This window comes from Sceloporus undulatus, chromosome 4 (genome assembly GCF_019175285.1).
Source record: "Sceloporus undulatus isolate JIND9_A2432 ecotype Alabama chromosome 4, SceUnd_v1.1, whole genome shotgun sequence".
NCBI lineage: Eukaryota > Metazoa > Chordata > Lepidosauria > Squamata > Phrynosomatidae > Sceloporus > Sceloporus undulatus.
This window is the reverse complement of record NC_056525.1, coordinates 218,518,033-218,536,097: the sequence shown is the minus strand read 5'-3', so window position 1 is coordinate 218,536,097 and position 18,065 is coordinate 218,518,033. Positions and strand designations below refer to the sequence as shown.

The window sequence follows — 18,065 nt, the reverse complement described above, 5'->3', positions numbered from 1 at the left end:
TTGGAATATAGCAGGATGATACAGTGAGCCAGCTTTCACCAGTTTTGTGCCACTCTGGCTTATACTACAACTTCTATCATCCAAAGCCAAAGTATATTATTGACACTGTTTTCATAAGATTAGTGTGCATATAATTACTAAAGTTTCTTTTAACATGTGTCAACAATATATTTATCTTTTCCTCCCAGAGTAAACAGTAGATTTGGAGCTATTCTTGCAGATGAAATGGGTTTAGGAAAAACCCTGCAGTGCATTTCACTTGTCTGGACTCTCCTGCGTCAAGGGCCATATGGATGCAAACCTGTAATAAAACATACACTAATAGTTACTCCTGGAAGTGTGGTGAAGAACTGGGGGAAGGAATTTCAGAAATGGTTGGGAAATGAAAGAATTAAGGTGTTCCTAGTTGATCAGGTGAGATACATGAGGAATAATGCTCAATTGCCCTCTGTTACTGTTTTAGATACTTCTTTATTACTTGGTTTTGTTTTTACTATTGCAGATTCTATTGGCGGGTTTGAGAATTGTTTTCAAAGTATAGTGGTCCTTCCAAATTTGCTGGGGTTAGGGGTTTTCAGGACCCCCATGAATGTGGAAAAAACACAAATAAAAAAATTCTGTTATTTTTACCCAAGAGAACACCTTTATAGAAATCTCCAGGTCCCCCAGTGCAATGCTGTGGTCCAACATCTGCCAGAAGTTGATCATCTAATCATGCTGGAGGACCTACAAATGCCTAGAGAAGTGTTTTCTCTAGGAACATCTAGGTTCTCTAGCACAACTCTATGGTCAACTTCTGGCAGAGTTGTGCTGGAAGACCTAGTGATTCCTAGAGAGAACATATTAATCAAAATCGTGAATAATCAAATCCGCAAAAGTCAAAGCCGCAAATGTGGAGGGCCAACTGTAGTTTTATCGTTTTAAACTATTTTTCTTATTGCCACGAACATTGCTTTTTGCTGCCTCATCATCCCCTTATGTATTGTGACATATTGGTAGTGAAGTTAATGGAACAACTCCAGAATTTGCAGCACATCTGGACTGAAAGGCTCACCAGTTGTGAATATCAAAAGATAGACCCATTTGTCTTCCTTGTCACAGCACCAGTGGCATGGAGATAGCATGTTTCCTGCAATCCATTCTGCCAGCTTCCTTTCACACTGTTTATGATCTCGTACAGTTGGTGTGGAAGGGATCCAAAAATGGAGCATAACAGTGTCCCCCTCCTATATTGGGCTTCTTTGCAGTTAAAGAAGGTGCAGAATTTGTGATCTTCCTGTGAGGGAGTGTATGTGAGAGAGCGTAAAAGAGAAATACTCCTTGCTGCACATACATGTAAGAAGGACCTAGAGCAGGCCAAATACCTGTCTAGTGCACCATTTGATAAGCGGACTTACTTATAAGTGAACATCAAATTTGTAGATGACGCTAAATTAAGAGGGGTAGCAAGCACCTCAAAGGACAGGATCAGAATTCAAAATGACCTTAACCCAGTGGTTCCCAGTGTTTGGTTTGCCATTTGTTTTGGACTTCAGCTCCCAGAGGTCCTTATCAATTTGGCCAACAGTCAAGTATTATGGGAGCTGAAGACCAAATCATGTGGAGGACCAAAGGTTGAGAACCACTGCCTTAACAGATTATAAAGCTGGGTCAAAGCTAACAAAATGAATTTCAATAGGGAGAAAGGTAAGGTACTAGAGTTAGACAGTAAAAATGAAATGTACAGATATAGGATGGGTTACTATTGGCTTGGCAACAATACATGTGAAATGGATCCAGGAATCTTGCTAGCTGAACATGAGCCAGCAGTGTGATGCAGCGTCTAAAAAAGCCAATATGATTCTGGACTACATCAATGGGAGTATAGCATCTAGCTCAAGGCAAGTAATAATGCCACTCTATTCTGCTTTGGTCAGACCTCACCTGGAATACTTTGTCCAGTTCTGGGCACCATAATTCAAGAAGGATGTTGGCAAGATGGAGGGTGCCAAGAAGAGGGTAGCCAAAATGGTGAAAGGTCTGGAAACCATGTCCTATGAGGAGGGGCTTAGGTAGCTGGATATGTTTAGCCTGGAGAAGAAAAGGTTAAGAGGTGACATAATAGCCACATTCAAATATTTGAAGGGTTATATGAGGATGCAGCAAGCTTGTTTCTTTTGGCTCCAGATCTCAGAATCAATGGATGTAAATTACAGGAAATGAGATTTCACCTAAACATTAGAAAGGCCTTTCTTTTAACTGTAAGAAGAACTGTAAAAATAATTGTAAAAATAATTCAACAGTGAAATACTGTCTTATGAGTATGCTAGAGAGATACTAGAAAATGCCCCCCCCAAAAAAAAAAAAGTATCTGTCAGAGAATGATGTGAAAACAGCAAACATAATTACAAAAAGGAAAGGAAGAAAGAGAGAGAGAAAGAGAAATAGGAAAGAAATCAAAGAGATGCTATTTCACAATAATAATTTTTAAACAACTGGAAAAGTCATTGTCATCCTTTAAAAGCCCTTCATGATCGCAGTCCGTTTAAAAAACTAACTAGGCTACCAGTCGCCATCCCATCTTGAAGCAGCATGTTCTGTAAATGAATAATGTGTTGCATAAGTAAATAAACATATACACATACATACATTTTTGTTTCATTAAATTACTATCTTATCTGGCCCTAAAGATATTATAATTCTCTTTATGATATGTAGGATCACAAAGTGGAAGAGTTTGTCAACTCCCCCCTTTATTCAGTCCTGATCATTAGTTATGAGATGCTTTTACGCTCTTTGGACCAAATACAGAAGACAGAGTTCAGTCTGATAATATGTGATGAGGGACATCGTTTGAAAAACAGTTCTATTAAAACAACCAATGCCCTTGTCAGCCTATCTTGTGAGAGGAGAATCATTCTGACTGGTGAGTATGTAATCATTCAGTTGTCAAAAGTAAAGCTAGCGAAAGTAAATATTTGTTTCAATTAATAATTTTTATCCAAAGCAAGCAAAATATGTCCCACTGGACTAGAGCTCAAGAAAATTCCTTTCTGGACTGCAAAATTTCCCAGTCAATATGCCAGTTTAAGAATTTTAAGAGTTGTAAAACAAAACAAAACATCCCACATTCACAAGCTTTTTGCTAGATATGCCTGCTGTGAGCATGCTGGTAAAAAGAAATTGGAAATTTGTGTGCTCCTTTTTTATATTATTGAAGAATAAAATGTAATCTAATTCTTGATAAAGTGTATTTTCTGAGATGTAAATGCATATAGTATTTTCTTTTCATTCTCAAGGCACACCAGTACAAAATGATCTACAAGAATTTTATGCATTAATAGAATATGTAAATCCTGGAGTACTTGGTTCATTATCCGCATATAAAAAAGTGTTTGAGGAACCTATTATCAGATCCCGAGAGCATTCAGCTACCAAGGTCTGTTGATTTTAAAATCTGAAATTAGAGATTGGGATTGGCTGCCTAAAACTAAGAGACCTACAGTGCTTCTTAATTACTCGGAAGCAAACTATTTGGAATGAGATTATGCAGAGGGACAAATTTATTTTACTTTTCCATTGTTGTATGTGTGTGCGTGACATCTCAATGTCACAGGAAACCTGAAAGTGTCATTCATTGAGTGTGTATCCATGAATTGTATTTCTGCTCAGCCCACAGTAATATGTTTGTTTTCACAGATCCCAGTCCCTTAAATTCTTTTTACCGACCTGGCATACAGGATTGCTTTCTTCTGGGATTTAAAATCATAACTTTTTTAGGCCAGCTCTGTATATACAGATCTGGGAACTACTTTTCCATGTTCAGGGAATAAACACTTCCAGAATACAAATGACTGGGGTGTAGGGGTTAAGGTCTAAGACATTTGACTGTGGTGGGAAAATGTGATCTGTAGTCCAAACCCAGAAGGTTTTGAATTTCAAATTACATTCTCACACACAAATGGCATGTAGATTAGGTCTGTTTATGGATTTTCCACTCTACCTCATGCATCTGAGGAAGTAGGTTCAAGTCTACAAAAGCTCATAGTACCAGCTTCTCTCTTTCAGTTAGTCTCAAAGGAGCTGCAAGATCCCTTTGAACAAGATTGCTGTGTAAAAGTGAGATGGTGTTATTCTTTTTTCTTACCTCCTGTTCAAATACTGAAGAAGGAAGTGATGGTCAAGGCTGGAATGACAGATAGCTAGTTGTTACCCAAAAAGCTGGGAGTCTTGGGAGGGCACCCACAAATAATATACTTTAGGGGAATTTAATAGCTCATATAAAAATAGCCTGGGGCAACACTCAGCCTGGGATCTTTCCCTTTGTATATCAGTTCCAAACCACACAGAACTCCAGAGGCAATTCCAAATAGGTTTTGTAGTTTATTAGTAAAATAATCAAGACACTCTCAGACACACATTCTCACACAGACACAAAAGACCTAACGAAGCACAGTGGGAGAAGGTGAAAAGTGGAGACCTTGCTAATGGTAAAACTGGAGCAATCCTGTAGTGTAGCTCCAATGGAGAGGTACCTGGAATTGAGATGGTGAAATAGCTGCAGCAGCAAGTGGAGTGGTCATCTTACTGAGGAATCTAGTAGAAGTCGAACAGAGGTTCTGTCCTGCTTCAGACTAGATCAAATGGCTACTGCCAAAGCACCTATATTTATACTCAGAATCACATCTTGGGGCAGTATTCTTGAAATGAATGGATGACATCATTGCTAAATCGTTATCCCAGGAAAGAAAAATAGTGTGATATGCAGTAACAACCGAGCAATCAGTGTAAATATTCTCAGATGAAAAGAATTTCATTCCTAGAAGAAAACACTCTTTGTGATATGCAAGCCATCTCCCAGTCCAGCTGACTATCACTTTCTCCATAGTCTAGGGATTATACTGATTCTGATCTTGAGAGATACCATAATGCCTTAGGCTTCTCCCAGTCTGGGCTATCCAGTTCGACCTGACATAGCTGACTTCCTGTGCTAGGGTACTGCTGCTAGGTCACTTGCCTAAAACATCCCTTATGATATTAAATTGATATCAGGGTCACAGAGAGGTGATAGGAGACTGTTTCTTGGATTACACAGTCAAGAAAATGAAATGCTTCAGTGAGGGGAGGGAACTACTTAGAAAGAAGGAATGAAACTCCAAGGAGACTTGGGGTGGAAGAGGTTAAGGACTTGATGGAAGGCAAGCTAAAACCATCCATTTCATTTTCTTAGGAAGAAATTGAACTGGGAGAGAGACGGGCAGCAGAACTTACACGCCTGACAGGACTCTTCATTCTTAGAAGGACCCAAGATGTCATAAACAAATTCCTCCCTCCTAAAAAGGAGAGCATACTTTTCTGCCGTCCAACAGTGTTGCAGCTGGATCTCTACCGAAGATTGCTGTGTTCTCAGGTTGTTAGATCTTGCTTACAAGGCAGTCTGGAAAACAGCCCTCACTTAATTTGCATTGGAGCTTTAAAAAAACTTTGCAATCACCCCTGCCTTTTATTCAAAGCAATAAAGGTTTGTATCTTTGTTTTTGTTTAAATATAGATTCTTAGACAATGGCAGGGGAAGCCTAAAATTGAAAAGGTGTTTCACATGTACATTCAGTATAAATTTTGGTTTGATTTAAAATTAATAGGCTGTCTTTCCATGATCAGCTTTTTCAAAGAACAGCTTATAATGGATAATTCCACAAAAAAATCATTAAAAATGACAATTTTGATCAAAAGAACAGTTAGAAAGCCTTGTCCAGTATGAAAACCTCATTCCCGCATCAGCATTCAATTACTGTACATTAAATAAAGTAATTCAGAAATTTAAATCACAAAAATCACTATCTGTTCTGTAAATATTTTCAATCGTATCTATAAACCTAAACAGAAACAGATTTGATAACACAAGATTATTAATAACATTATCATAACCAGCCAAGAGGAGAAGGAGCAAAAAAAAAAGAGAGAAAAGAAAGAAAAAAGAAGAATGTTTCCAAAGACAGTAGATCTAAATTCCAGGTCTTAAAAGGCATTGACATGTTTACAGACTGTTTACATACATTGGGTGACAGCCATATCTAGTAGAAAAAGAGAAAGATCACAGTATAGATGGATTGATTCACTTAAGGAAGCCACAGCACTGATCTTGCAAGATGTGAGTAGGGCAGCCCGATCTCAAACTGGTCAATATGAATATGTCAGTGTATTTTATTCAGTTCCTTTAAAAGGAACCTAGTTTTGTATGCCAGTAGCAACTGTGAGCCCATATAGCACCAATTCCTAATTTCCTTCCAAGCCCGCACATACATCTTCCCAGGCCCTGTGTATAGAAGTGCCCCATTGGTCCATGTATCCCAGTACTGTCTACTCTCAAGGCTAAATTAGAAGTTATTTTCTGCATGTAGAAGATAGCATTTGCATCTTCTACATGCATTTGCCTACAATAGCCATCATCCGCAGCAACAAGCAGTGGCTGGAGTAGTAGGTAATAGTCCAACACATCTGGAGGGTGCCAAATTGAGGAAAGCTGCACTATTGGCATGCTTTAATCCCATGTTTCATGACTTCATTTCTCTCCAAAAAGCAATCATGATCACTGTCTCCCCAAAACTTGATTAGAACCTTGGATGGAAGGACATTTTAATAACTTCACTCTCATGTTGCTTTTTCATTGGTAATCCCACCAGCAAGTAGTGTATGTGTGGGAAATACCTACTGAGGAGGGATTCAGTGGGGAGGGATAAGGGGTAGCTGATGATCAAATCTTCTCTGCTATTATCCTGATCCAGATTTTGGAGGTGTCCACTCCTTTATGTGGAAAAAATTATGTAGATTTGAACTAATAAGTGTAAGTGAATGAAGAGGGATTCAGGCATTCAGCACCTAACCATCAAGAGTGCTTTAGTCCTTCAGGTAAACTAGACTCAAAGGTGGGTAAATGATGTTTTCTAAGCTGCATGGCTGGTCTGCATACTGCTGACTGACTTTATAGTACTGTTTTAATCTTGTTTGTACTGTTTTAAGGGAATAATAATAATAATAATAATAATAATAATAATAATAATAATATGGCCTATAGGGTGCCAGCTGGCTGCACAAGCCAATGGAGGCACACCAGGCCCTATAAAACCATTCCAGCCAAGCCAAGCCCCATATATTTTACATATAGGCAGCTGTTTATTTATTTAGAGTATTTATACCCTGTCCTTTAGCCCCAAAACTCCAAGAGCAGTTTACAAAATGTTGATTTGACAGTTTCCTACTTTCAAGCTTACAATCTGTTAAAACAAGCATCATAAGAAAAGGGAATGGTGGCAGGTGATGATTACGTCCAGCAGGTTTTGGCTGCTCTTCTCCCTCAGATACCAGAGCGATGGCAGTTGGAATATGGAGGGAGGACTTCTCACCAACTACTAGGGCCATGGAGCTATGGCTGGCTGCTCTTTTCTATCACATACAGGCTACAGCAATCTTTTGATTTTTTTTTATTTTAAAATTCTAAAACAAAATAAGCAAACAACAAAAAAAGTGACTGTCATGCATGTGACCAACCTGAAAATTGTCCCCAGCCCTGCTGCAGTTTGCTACCACTTGAGGTAGTGAAGTACAGTTAACCTTCCAGTGATTTCTTATTTAAAATACGATAGTTGTTTGTGGTCCTTGATTTTTGTTCAGATCAGATGTATAAAATTCTGAGTGTTTGTTTGTTTGTTTTTTGTAGGAGAAAGAATGTGATTCTTCTTGTGCTAAGCAAGAGAAACAGAATCTCTATGAAGGTTTGCTTGACATTTCTCGAGAATATGCCCCATCCTCTTTTTCTGAGACTGACTCCGGGAAATTGATTGTTCTGGTACAGCTGCTGGCAGCAATTCATGACCTCAGCCCTTCAGAAAGGTAAAAAAGAGTTTCAATCAGCTTTTCCTTTTTCAGAGCAGCTGAATGTTTTGATTTAAGCCACTTGTTCTCATCTAATGTCAGCCCCGTGTAGACATTCCCAGCAAATAGCAACACAAAGCAAGTCCTCTATCTGCTGTCCCATAACTATGCAGATGATGTTTGATTGAACTACACACTCTGTATCTTTGTCCAAATACTGATACTGTGTAAAATATGGCTTAGGAATATTCTGTAAGGAACTAATGGCATCAAAATGGAATTTGCAAACAAGATGGCAGAAATAGTAGTGGCAGTAGTGCTTTCAAGAGGTGAAAATGCTTTGCATCCATTATATAGATGTAATTCATGTGACAACTCAGTGTATGTATCCTTCATATTTCTGATGGGTGGCTAAGGCTTCCTTATGCGTTCATGACAATAGCAAGTTTGAATCATGGACTTCCTGGTTTCTAACTTGAATTTCTTAATTACTATTACACCAGTTCCTGGTGCATGATTTTAGCAGAGTGTCATGGATCACCACTGTGACATTAGCCCCTTTCACTTCAGACAATGTTGCAGTTGAACAGCCAGGTGGCTAGTTGCCTAAAAGCATCTCAGGAGCAGCTACTCAAGGGAAGAAGCTGTGGAGACATAAAAGCGTTAGGAGTAGCAGAATAGTGGGGGAAGCTTAGAAGAGACAGACAGGGAGTTTTAGGAGTCTCAAGACCAGGACAAGGGGACTCTACCATTGGAGTGCCCAACAACAGTAAGTCCAGACTCATCCAGAGGTAGAACAGACTCCCAAAGGCCAACTGGGTAAGGGAGAGGCAGGGCATTTAGGTTGTAGCCCTCTAGGTCATGGTGTCTCATTTGAAGTTGAGATATGCCCGAGAGGGGACCCTTGGCTGTTTACCGGCAAAGTAAGGCAGCAGTTAACTCCCAGTAGTCCTGCACCTACTGCTGTCCCAATGCCTGGACTTTCCTAGCCCAACTGTCGGAGGAATCTTTAGCATCTGATCCAGGCCTAATCAGCCCCCTGAAGAAAGTGGAACCTGGGTTCAGGTTTGCAGCACCTCAGCAAAGCCTGAATGGGCCAAAACCAGGCTGGGCTTCACTGAGCTAGGTGCCCAAACTAAGGAATAAATATTAGCAGCCAGGTTTGGTCCTTAGACAGCTGGACAAGCCTGAGAGCCGAATCCTGAATTGCTTTTCCACCAGGGGCTATGAGCTTTGGAGTCATTTTGCCAGCCAGGCCCAGGGATCCAAACCAAGAAGTGACTTAATTCTTCCCAATGTCCAGGTCTACAGCCCACCTAGCTATGTGTCTGAACCTCCACATTGGTATTTCCTGATGGTGCCAGTCTGGCCAAAGAATGGATCTTTTCCCTGAAGAAAGGCTTCTGCTTCATGCCCAATGGCAAAGAGACTTGAAGGGCCTGGCTCTGGACTGTCTTGGATTGTTGAAACATAGAAAGAAGTGTAACCAGCCACTTATTTTATTGTCAGCAGATAACAGCATGGTGCATATTCCCTGCATGGTGGAGAGAAACCCAACAACAATAAAAAATGATTCATAGCGGTAGTTCTGTTTTTTTCTTCTTTTTCTAAAATTGCAAACCAACCTCTTGATACACATTGGGAGAATTAAGTTGTAATATCTATATTTGTGTTGAGTAAATACAAGAGTCAGCCTGGTGTAGTGGTGTGAGTGCTGGACTAAGACTCTTGAGACTAGGGTCTGAATCCTGCTTAGCCATGGAAATCCACTGTGTGTCCTTGGGCAAGTCACACTCTCTCAACCTCAGAGGAAGGCAATGGCAAATCCCCTCAGAACAAACCTTGCCAATAAAACCCTATGATAAGGTCACCTTAGGGTCACCAAACTTCTTGAAGGCACACATCAGTAACAGGAACAAAGCACACTAGAACTAAATAACTATTTCTAACTAACAGTAACTAATTGTGTAATTTTGGGTTCATAGAGTTGTGGTGGTGTCAAATTACACACAGACACTGAATATATTACAAGAGGTGTGCAAACGTTATGGATACTCCTACACAAGACTTGACGGCAGCACTCCTGTTTCCCAGAGACAGCAGATTGTTGATGGTTTTAATAATAAAATCTGCTCAGCTTTTATCTTCCTGCTAAGTTCAAAGGCCGGTGGTGTAGGTCTGAACCTTGTTGGAGCGTCCCATTTAATCCTATACGACATTGATTGGAATCCAGCCACTGATATTCAGGTCTGTTGCTGTTCTTTAATATCAAAAGCCTTTAGTCCTTGTCACTGTTATCTGCAGCCCTTTGATGATATAGATCTTTTGTTCAAAGAGTTAATATCGAATAATTTTATATGCCCTGAGCATGCTGGAGATATCTTGAATGCATTTGAAATTAATTTCTTTTGTAAAGGTTTCACTCATATATACTCCAAGAAAACTGCAACTGTGATGCTCAAGGTCAACCAAATAGACAAACCTTTTTGATCCACGTTATCTTAAGAATGGCTATTTGAATGGGGTATAACTTTATTTTATATCAGTTTCAGCTGTTTACAAGAGGGTGAAATTACATAAAAAACAAATTAAAGTTTAATCTAGCCAAGACATAAGTGCTGCTCAGTTGAAAGGCAGATCAAGGAACAGGGGTTTGGTCTGTGTTAGTTGTGACTACACTCTCCTGGGTTCACCCTGGGACTGGATATTGAGGTCTCTGTGTTTACAGATGGAAGACATGTGCATCAACTGTACCTGTTCCTTGAAATGTCAGAGCTATGGTGGCACATGCCTTGTTACATCCCATTTGGATTACTGTGATGTGTTCTGTGTAGGTCTGCTTGTGAGAAGTGAAACTGCAGTTGGGACTGGATATTGAGGCCTCTGTATTTACAGATAGAAGACATGTGCATCAGTTCAAAGAGCTGCAGCCACTCAGTTAACTGGGGCTGGTTACAAGGTGTATATGACTCATGCATTACAACAGCTTTGCTAGGCTACCAGCCTGGGCATAACTGAAAGTGTTGGTTATAAAACCATATGACTTTTTTTTAACGTACGTATGTTTTAAATTGCTTTAAATGTTCTTGATAATTTAGTTATATTTTAATCATTTAAGACAACTACATTTTACATCTTTTTAAAACATCTTTTGTATGTTTTTAAATTCATATTTTATCTGACTTAAGTTGTAAACTGTCCTGGGTCCTGATTCTAGGGGGAAAGAATAACAAAACATAAAGGAAACAACAATAACAGATTCGTTGAACATTCCTAGTGCAATCATTGTTTGAACCACATTTTGAAGTAAGCCAATGATAGCTACCTATTGTTAATTCCATGAGATATCATTAGCATCTTGCACATCAACCACAGTATTAGCGGTTGTGTCAAATTTTGACCTGCTGCCCTGGGTTGGAAAATTGAAATGAGACTTTCAAGGTTTTTTTGATAGGTGAATAAAATATCCTGTCCTTTCTCCTCCAATGCTACATGAAAAGGCCAGCAGCTACATTTGAAAAAGCCCATCAATTGCAAAATTTGCTTAGAGCTTGGAAAAATTACTACTTTGGACTTCCAGAATGGCCAATGGAAATTTTTCCAAGGTCTGATTCTGCAGATTTCCACAGTAACCTCATGAGAAAGGCATGAAAGCAATAGTCTTTGTCCACTGTTGCCTTGTGGTAACTGGTATCTGGTGGCATACTGATTCTGAACATGGAGAACATATATAGCTATTGTGACTAATAGCCTTGGACAGTCACTATATCCTGAGCCCTTTTGAAGGTTCAGAACTCAATTTCATCATGACCAAAGTATTTTTCTATGTGCGGATTGCTTGCTGGGTCTCTGCCCATTGTTGCCCTGAAATCATACTACCTGAGACACCTTTTATGGCACCTTGCTTGCTTTCAACAGGTTTGAGCAGTAGGTACTACTACTACTTTGGCTACCATGATTTCATCCTATAAAATCCTGGGGTGTTCAGCCATGGAGCTCTAATGCCTCAACAAACTAAAACTCTCAGAATTCCACAGGATGAAGTCATGGAAGTTAAAGTACAATACAGCACTTTACAGCTGTGCAGCATGAAAGGGCCTGGAATGGCATCCCTTTACTTTTTACCTTCTCATTTTCTTACAGGCAATGGCCAGAGTGTGGAGAGATGGACAGAAGCATACAGTGCATATTTATAGACTGCTAACTACAGGTCTGCCACATTCTAATGATAAATGATAATGCTTGAATTTGAAATGTACAAAACAACATTGTAGCCCTTCTTCTAAAGATTCAGAAAGCATTTTTGTTGTCGGCTGTTATTTCAGATTGTTTGCAAAAGCTAATTAGCATATGTGCTTTATTCAATGCAGGCACAATCGAAGAAAAAATCTATCAGAGGCAGATCAGTAAGCAGGGTCTCTCTGGGGCAGTGGTAGACTTTTCAAAGGGATCTGAACACATCCGTTTTTCAGTTGAAGAACTTAGAAATCTCTTTATACTGCATGAAGATTCTAACTGCATTACTCATGATCTTCTGGAATGTAAATGTATGGGAAAGAAAGATGATCAAGGTGAGCATCTTTTCCTTTTTCTCCTCCTTCTCTCCAATATAATATATGAATTATTAGACCTCACTGCATTTTCTGTTTTTGCATAATTTCAGAAATGAGATTTTGGTCTATTTCTACCATAGCTTGTGAGGGTAAGAAACTGCCTCTTCAGGAAGCCTTGAAACTATACCATCTTGGATGAACATGTAACTTATTTTTTTATCATACAGTCCGCCCGTGCCATACACGGGTGCGCCATACGCGGCCTTGAGCATACGTGCTCAAGTCATGGCGCGCGCGGGGCAGAAGGGGCGGCGCGTCCCATTCAATTGAATGGACGTGCGCGCCCATTGCGCCGCCGCGCACAAGCCCCATTGTTTCCAATGGGGCTCGAGCATAGGCGGAATTTGCCTTACGCGGAGGGATCCGGAATGGATCCCCGCGTAAGGCGAGGACGCACTGTAATTACAGGAGCTGGATTTTGGACAGGTGAACAGGAGAATTTCTTCACATAGTTAATCTGTGGAATTTGCTAGTACAAGATGCACTGATAGCCAGTCAGTGGCTACTAGTGATGACATCCATGTTTTCCTGTCCCACTTCTCAGAGGAAAAAGGACACTGAATATCAATTGCTGGGAGTACAGTGAGAGAGGACCATTACTACTTATACCAGCTCATGTGATTCCTCGAGGCAGCTGGTTGGCTGCTGTTGCATCAGTGGGACTATGTGGCTTACAATTAGATAATACAAATACAGTTAAAGCATAACATAAATAAAAGTGTAAAAAATGGAGGCACAATTTAATAACATGCTGGTAAAAGGAAATACAGCACCCACAAAGTTAAAGTTGTTGAGATAAAAATCTAATGAAATATTTTGGGGAATTAGCTTGTGCAGAAATACATGTGGTCTTTCTGCACAAAGATATGTTTTTGAACAGGAAACAGTTCCTAAAATGCACTCTCTCATATGAGATATATTTTCTGTGCAAAACCCTTACTTTTTGCAAAGGGAATATGTTTTACATGTACATTTTGTGCAAAATAATTACCTGAAAAAATCTTCACTTCTGCTCTTTTCTTCTCACAGAGGTTTCCTGAGCATTAGGAAATCCATCATTCTGCTGGGAAATGAATGGATGTGCATATACTTTCCATTCATTATTACCTACCTTTAGTAAGGGCACAGAGGGATGATTAATGACTGCCTTCTGTAATTTTTCATCTCTGTTTCTAAATGTCCACATTATTCTTTGTTCAAAATACTGTTTTTTGGCTGTTGATGTTCTTCACTGACTTTTCTTTTTCCTAATTATTTTTTACAGGTCCTTCAGAAAAACATTCCATACAACAGGACTGCCAGCTTCTCCAAAGCAATATGAAATCTCTTTCCAAAAAAATCCTATCTATGTCACAGCTGATGCAGTGGAAACACTTCTCTGCAGACCATGGAAATCTCCCTGATCCCTTTCTGGAAAGAATAAAAGAAAATGTTACATTTGTTTTCCAAAGTATGACCAACTGAGGATGCCTCCTGTACAGAGCAAATTGAGTGTTCCACTTCCATTCACCAGTATCTCTGGTTTTGCTTTTTAGAAGCAGAATGTAATAATATGATTACTTTTACTATTACCAATAATAGGATTATTGGTGCATTATAAAGAGCAAAAAATAAGTATACAATTGTAGATTTTTAAATCCTAAAAATAAATGTGTAGAAAAAAGTCTTGTTTATTACCATTTATACTGATAGTATAAGTAAGAGAGCTAGCATGGTTTAGTGGTTTTGAGTCTGGGAAACGGTTCAGATCCCCACTCAGCGATGGAAACTCATTGGGTGACCTTGGACATGTCACACTCTCTCAGCCTCAGAAGAAGGCAAAGGCAAACCCCCTCTAACAAATCTTGCCTGGAATAGATTTGCCAAATCAACAATTTGAAGGTACACACCAACACTATAAGTAAAAACAATTATATGTCATCTTTCTTTTAGCACTAACGCACCTCAAAGTTTCCTCTCCATCTTGGTAAAAAGAGGCTTTCTTCCAATCATGGGTCCCTACCACCAAATCAGCAGTAACATTGTATTTGGTGTTCATTTGCTGTTCTTTCCTCAAGGAGAATATGACCCTCCAGAGGTTGCTGGATTGCCATTCCCATTACCTACAGCCAACACAGCCAAGAATGAGAGATGATGGAAGTGCTGTTCAACATCTGGAGGGCCCAATAATCCCCATTTCTGCTCAAGACATTTTCAAAATGTTGAAATCACTGTTTTGTACCTTGACAAATACAGTATGTTACCTCCATATAGCTTGCAAGTTACTAATGTGATTACTATGTGCATCTGAAATGTTTTGCATATGTTAGCTCATATAGTTCCATTGATATATTTACTGACAAATGATCACAACTGCTTATCCTTGCAGAAGTTGTGAATTGCTGTGCAGGGAGGAATTTGAAGTCTTTAGTGACTCTGTTTGACACCTGTTAATACTTAATGGATTAATATCAAACAATTCACAACTGTCATCCACTGGTCCCACTGCTGTATCATAGTAGTTAGTGATGGTTATTATCCTCAGTTTATACCCTTGAGGTTGTGGGTTCAAATCTACCCACTCCTCCCACTGATGCCTGGATTTTTAAGAAGCATACTGAGGTAAGGCCATACCTCAGTAGATAATGCGGTTTGCACACAAGGGTCCCAGGTTCAGTTGCTGGCATTTCCAGCAAAAAAGATGTGAGGACTGAGACCTGAGTGTTAAAGATCACCTATCCTTATCTATATTTTGAACTTGTGGTTCTTCATGGATTTCATCAGAAACTGATAGAAATGAAACAGCATGGGGAAAAATGCAATTGAAAACAGAAATATAAAACATCAATACTCGTGGCATAGTTCTCAAATGTGATTTGCCCACAGACACACCCTGTTACTGCCTTGTCCTCAAGACATTATGTCAGCAAACTCATGGAGCAGTCCTATCTAGATATTTTCCAAGATTATCATAGCCAAACTACTGTTCCATCTGCTTACCCCAAACCAGTCTCCTGGTTTTGAAGCCCAGCTGTTTTTTCAAATGTTAAAACATCTGGATAGTATGCAGAGAAAAATCAATAGGTCCATTCCTGCATTCATTTTGTAATATAGAATTTGTTATATAGTGTGTAGTTCCAAGGCATAGAGATGGCAGGTAACTTAATTGCCTGTACAAAATTGGGGAGGGGGAATTTTTAACATTAAAACCTGCATTTCATTGATGTAATAACAATAATAAATTTTATTTCTTTCCTGCCTCTCCTCAAGGCTCAGGATGGGGTGCAACATGGTAAAAATATAAAACGCGATTAAAACAGCAACAAATAAAACCAATGATTAAAATACAATACTGTAGCAAATAATGTAGCAAATCAATCAAGTTGTATAGATTCTAGTTGGACTTTTTTTGTGCAACTGATGTAACAAAGTAATATTTCAAAAGCAAAATTAACAAGTGGGAACACTTATTGGCATAATAATATCTTTTAGTCACATTTAAAATTCACATGTAAAGGGATTCTAAGAACAATTTTAACAGGAATTTTTCAAGTGTTATGCCATTTTCTGATCGAACCTAAAATTAAAAATATAAAATCCAAAAAAGCCACGAAAAGTAACAGGAATGCAATGAGCAAAGCAACAAGTCAGTGTTCAACACTGCTGTAACACCAAGGAATTGCTTTTTAATCTATGTGATGGTAACAAATTAATTTTAACAGTAACTCAGAGCTATGTTTATTTCCACCCCAAAACAGCAGGTGGTCTGTTTCCACTCATAAACACAACAGGCTTGTTTATAGTCTGCTATAAATTCTGAAGTCTCAGGTGGGTACATCAATGAGATGTAGAATGTACTCCAACATTATTTTCTGTCCTAGGACATTCTGTGCTATCCCTTGAGGAGTTGAACTTTGCAATAAAGGTTCTTGAGCAATGTGACCATGGAGATTTGCATGAACAAAGAATAAACTTGTAGGTCATAATTGGCAATCCTAGTAAAGTTATAGCCAGTGTGGGACACTTCATTGCCGTAGTTCTTAACTTTAGAATCATAGAATCGTAGAGTTGGAAGAGACCACTAGGGCCATCCAGTTTATATTAACTCTATACTTCACATTTCCTGAAAATGACACAAGGCAGCTTAAAGATTAAAATACAATACAGTACAGTTAAAAGATACAAAAGATCAACATTAAAATGGAACAAAATAACCAAAAGCATTTAAGAACAATGAACAATTTGAAGCATACAATTAAAATGGTGACGTTTCTGAGAATGACAGAATGATACACATTGCTATTTTTCAAGATGGTGCTGATGCTTGCAATATCCGGGAGCCATTAGCCAAAGAAAAGTAACTTTCTCAACTCAGAGAGTGCTTTCCCATTGGTGCCTCCTAGTGTTACCAATCAAAAGACATTGTGCCTATTCCATCTTTATGTAATACATGTTTTTTCTTAACCAAAAAATATAGAAGACACTATGGAAAAACATGAGTGGGAAGCAAATTAAAGATGATAAAACAACTGTGAATGAGCCAGGCGCAAGGTGACTTTTATCTATAAATTTCCAGATCTGGTTCTGAAAAGACTGGAAAAGGTTGCTTTACCCCAGAGTAACCTGATGATGGCAGCAACAGATCATAATGTATTATCTGGTTTCCCCAAAGATACTCGAGCTGAATGAAAAATTTTTAATCTGAGATAAAACTGGTATTCATTGTTGTGTCCTCTAGTTTATTATGATACTCTCAGTCTTTGCTTTCTTTACCTCTCTTCTTTAATTTTTCTCTTCATTGCTTTTTAAAATTCTTTGGGTGGGAACATTTCTTAGCCAAACGGGAACCTGCCACATGCCTCTGAAATTTCATAAGCAAGGGGAAACATAAATGATGTTCCATGTTCACTGCACTGTGTCAGGTACCTAACATGCCTCAAGCACAGAAGTTCGTTTAGCTATCAGGCCTAATAGTGGACAAACCCTTTCTCCTGTTTTGACTTGGTCCTGGAAAATTGGGCTATACCACACAATCAGAAAACAGTCCCTATTTTTCTCTGCATCCAATTATGATTTTAAAAATTCATGCTCCTGAGAGTGTTTCTGAAAATGCACAAAAATTTCCCGCACCCCTCAAATTCATACAGCATGACCGGATCCCTTCTTCTCTCCCCACAAATGTATTGCTTGGCAACAATTCTGTCTCTCTAGCAAAGTCTCACTTTTCATTCATTCTTAGCATTTCTGTTATAACGTTCAAAGCAGTTTAACTTACTTTTTCTATCAGTATTTCCAGGCCATTGCATTTTAAAGTTCTCAGGGTGTCCTGGGACAATAAAATCTTTCTCAAAATAGGTGCTTCTTCTTTAATTGAAAGCAAGTTTTATGAAGCATCGTAGTCTAGAAACTACAAATGTTTTGGCATGGCTTGGCATGACTAATGATTGTTGAAATGAGGTTCATAAACACAAGCAAGACTTGTACCTGTCTATTCTTTCATTAGGAACCAGCTTGTTCCTCAAAAAGGGGGAATGGTCTGTTGGTCTCCTTCACCTACAGCGAGATAACCTTTAGGACAGGTGTAATTTCCAAAGGAAATGATGTGGCCACACTTATTTTCAG

The 18,065-nt window shown here is 38.9% G+C and overlaps 1 protein-coding gene across 1 annotated transcript in view; it reads left to right on the top strand.

The window, feature by feature from the left end:
• The window catches only part of RAD54B (RAD54 homolog B), a 47,782-nt gene extending 33,670 nt beyond the window's left edge, over window positions 1-14,112 (top strand). Inside the window, exons 9-17 of the mRNA XM_042464456.1 lie at window positions 189-414; window positions 2,698-2,905; window positions 3,279-3,418; window positions 5,210-5,500; window positions 7,697-7,869; window positions 9,837-10,098; window positions 11,995-12,061; window positions 12,222-12,422; window positions 13,729-14,112. Coding sequence (XP_042320390.1) covers window positions 189-414; window positions 2,698-2,905; window positions 3,279-3,418; window positions 5,210-5,500; window positions 7,697-7,869; window positions 9,837-10,098; window positions 11,995-12,061; window positions 12,222-12,422; window positions 13,729-13,928 — 1,768 coding nt within the window. The 3' untranslated portion in view covers window positions 13,929-14,112. The remainder of the gene's footprint in view (window positions 1-188; window positions 415-2,697; window positions 2,906-3,278; window positions 3,419-5,209; window positions 5,501-7,696; window positions 7,870-9,836; window positions 10,099-11,994; window positions 12,062-12,221; window positions 12,423-13,728) is intronic.
• The last annotated feature ends 3,953 nt before the right edge of the window (window positions 14,113-18,065 follow it).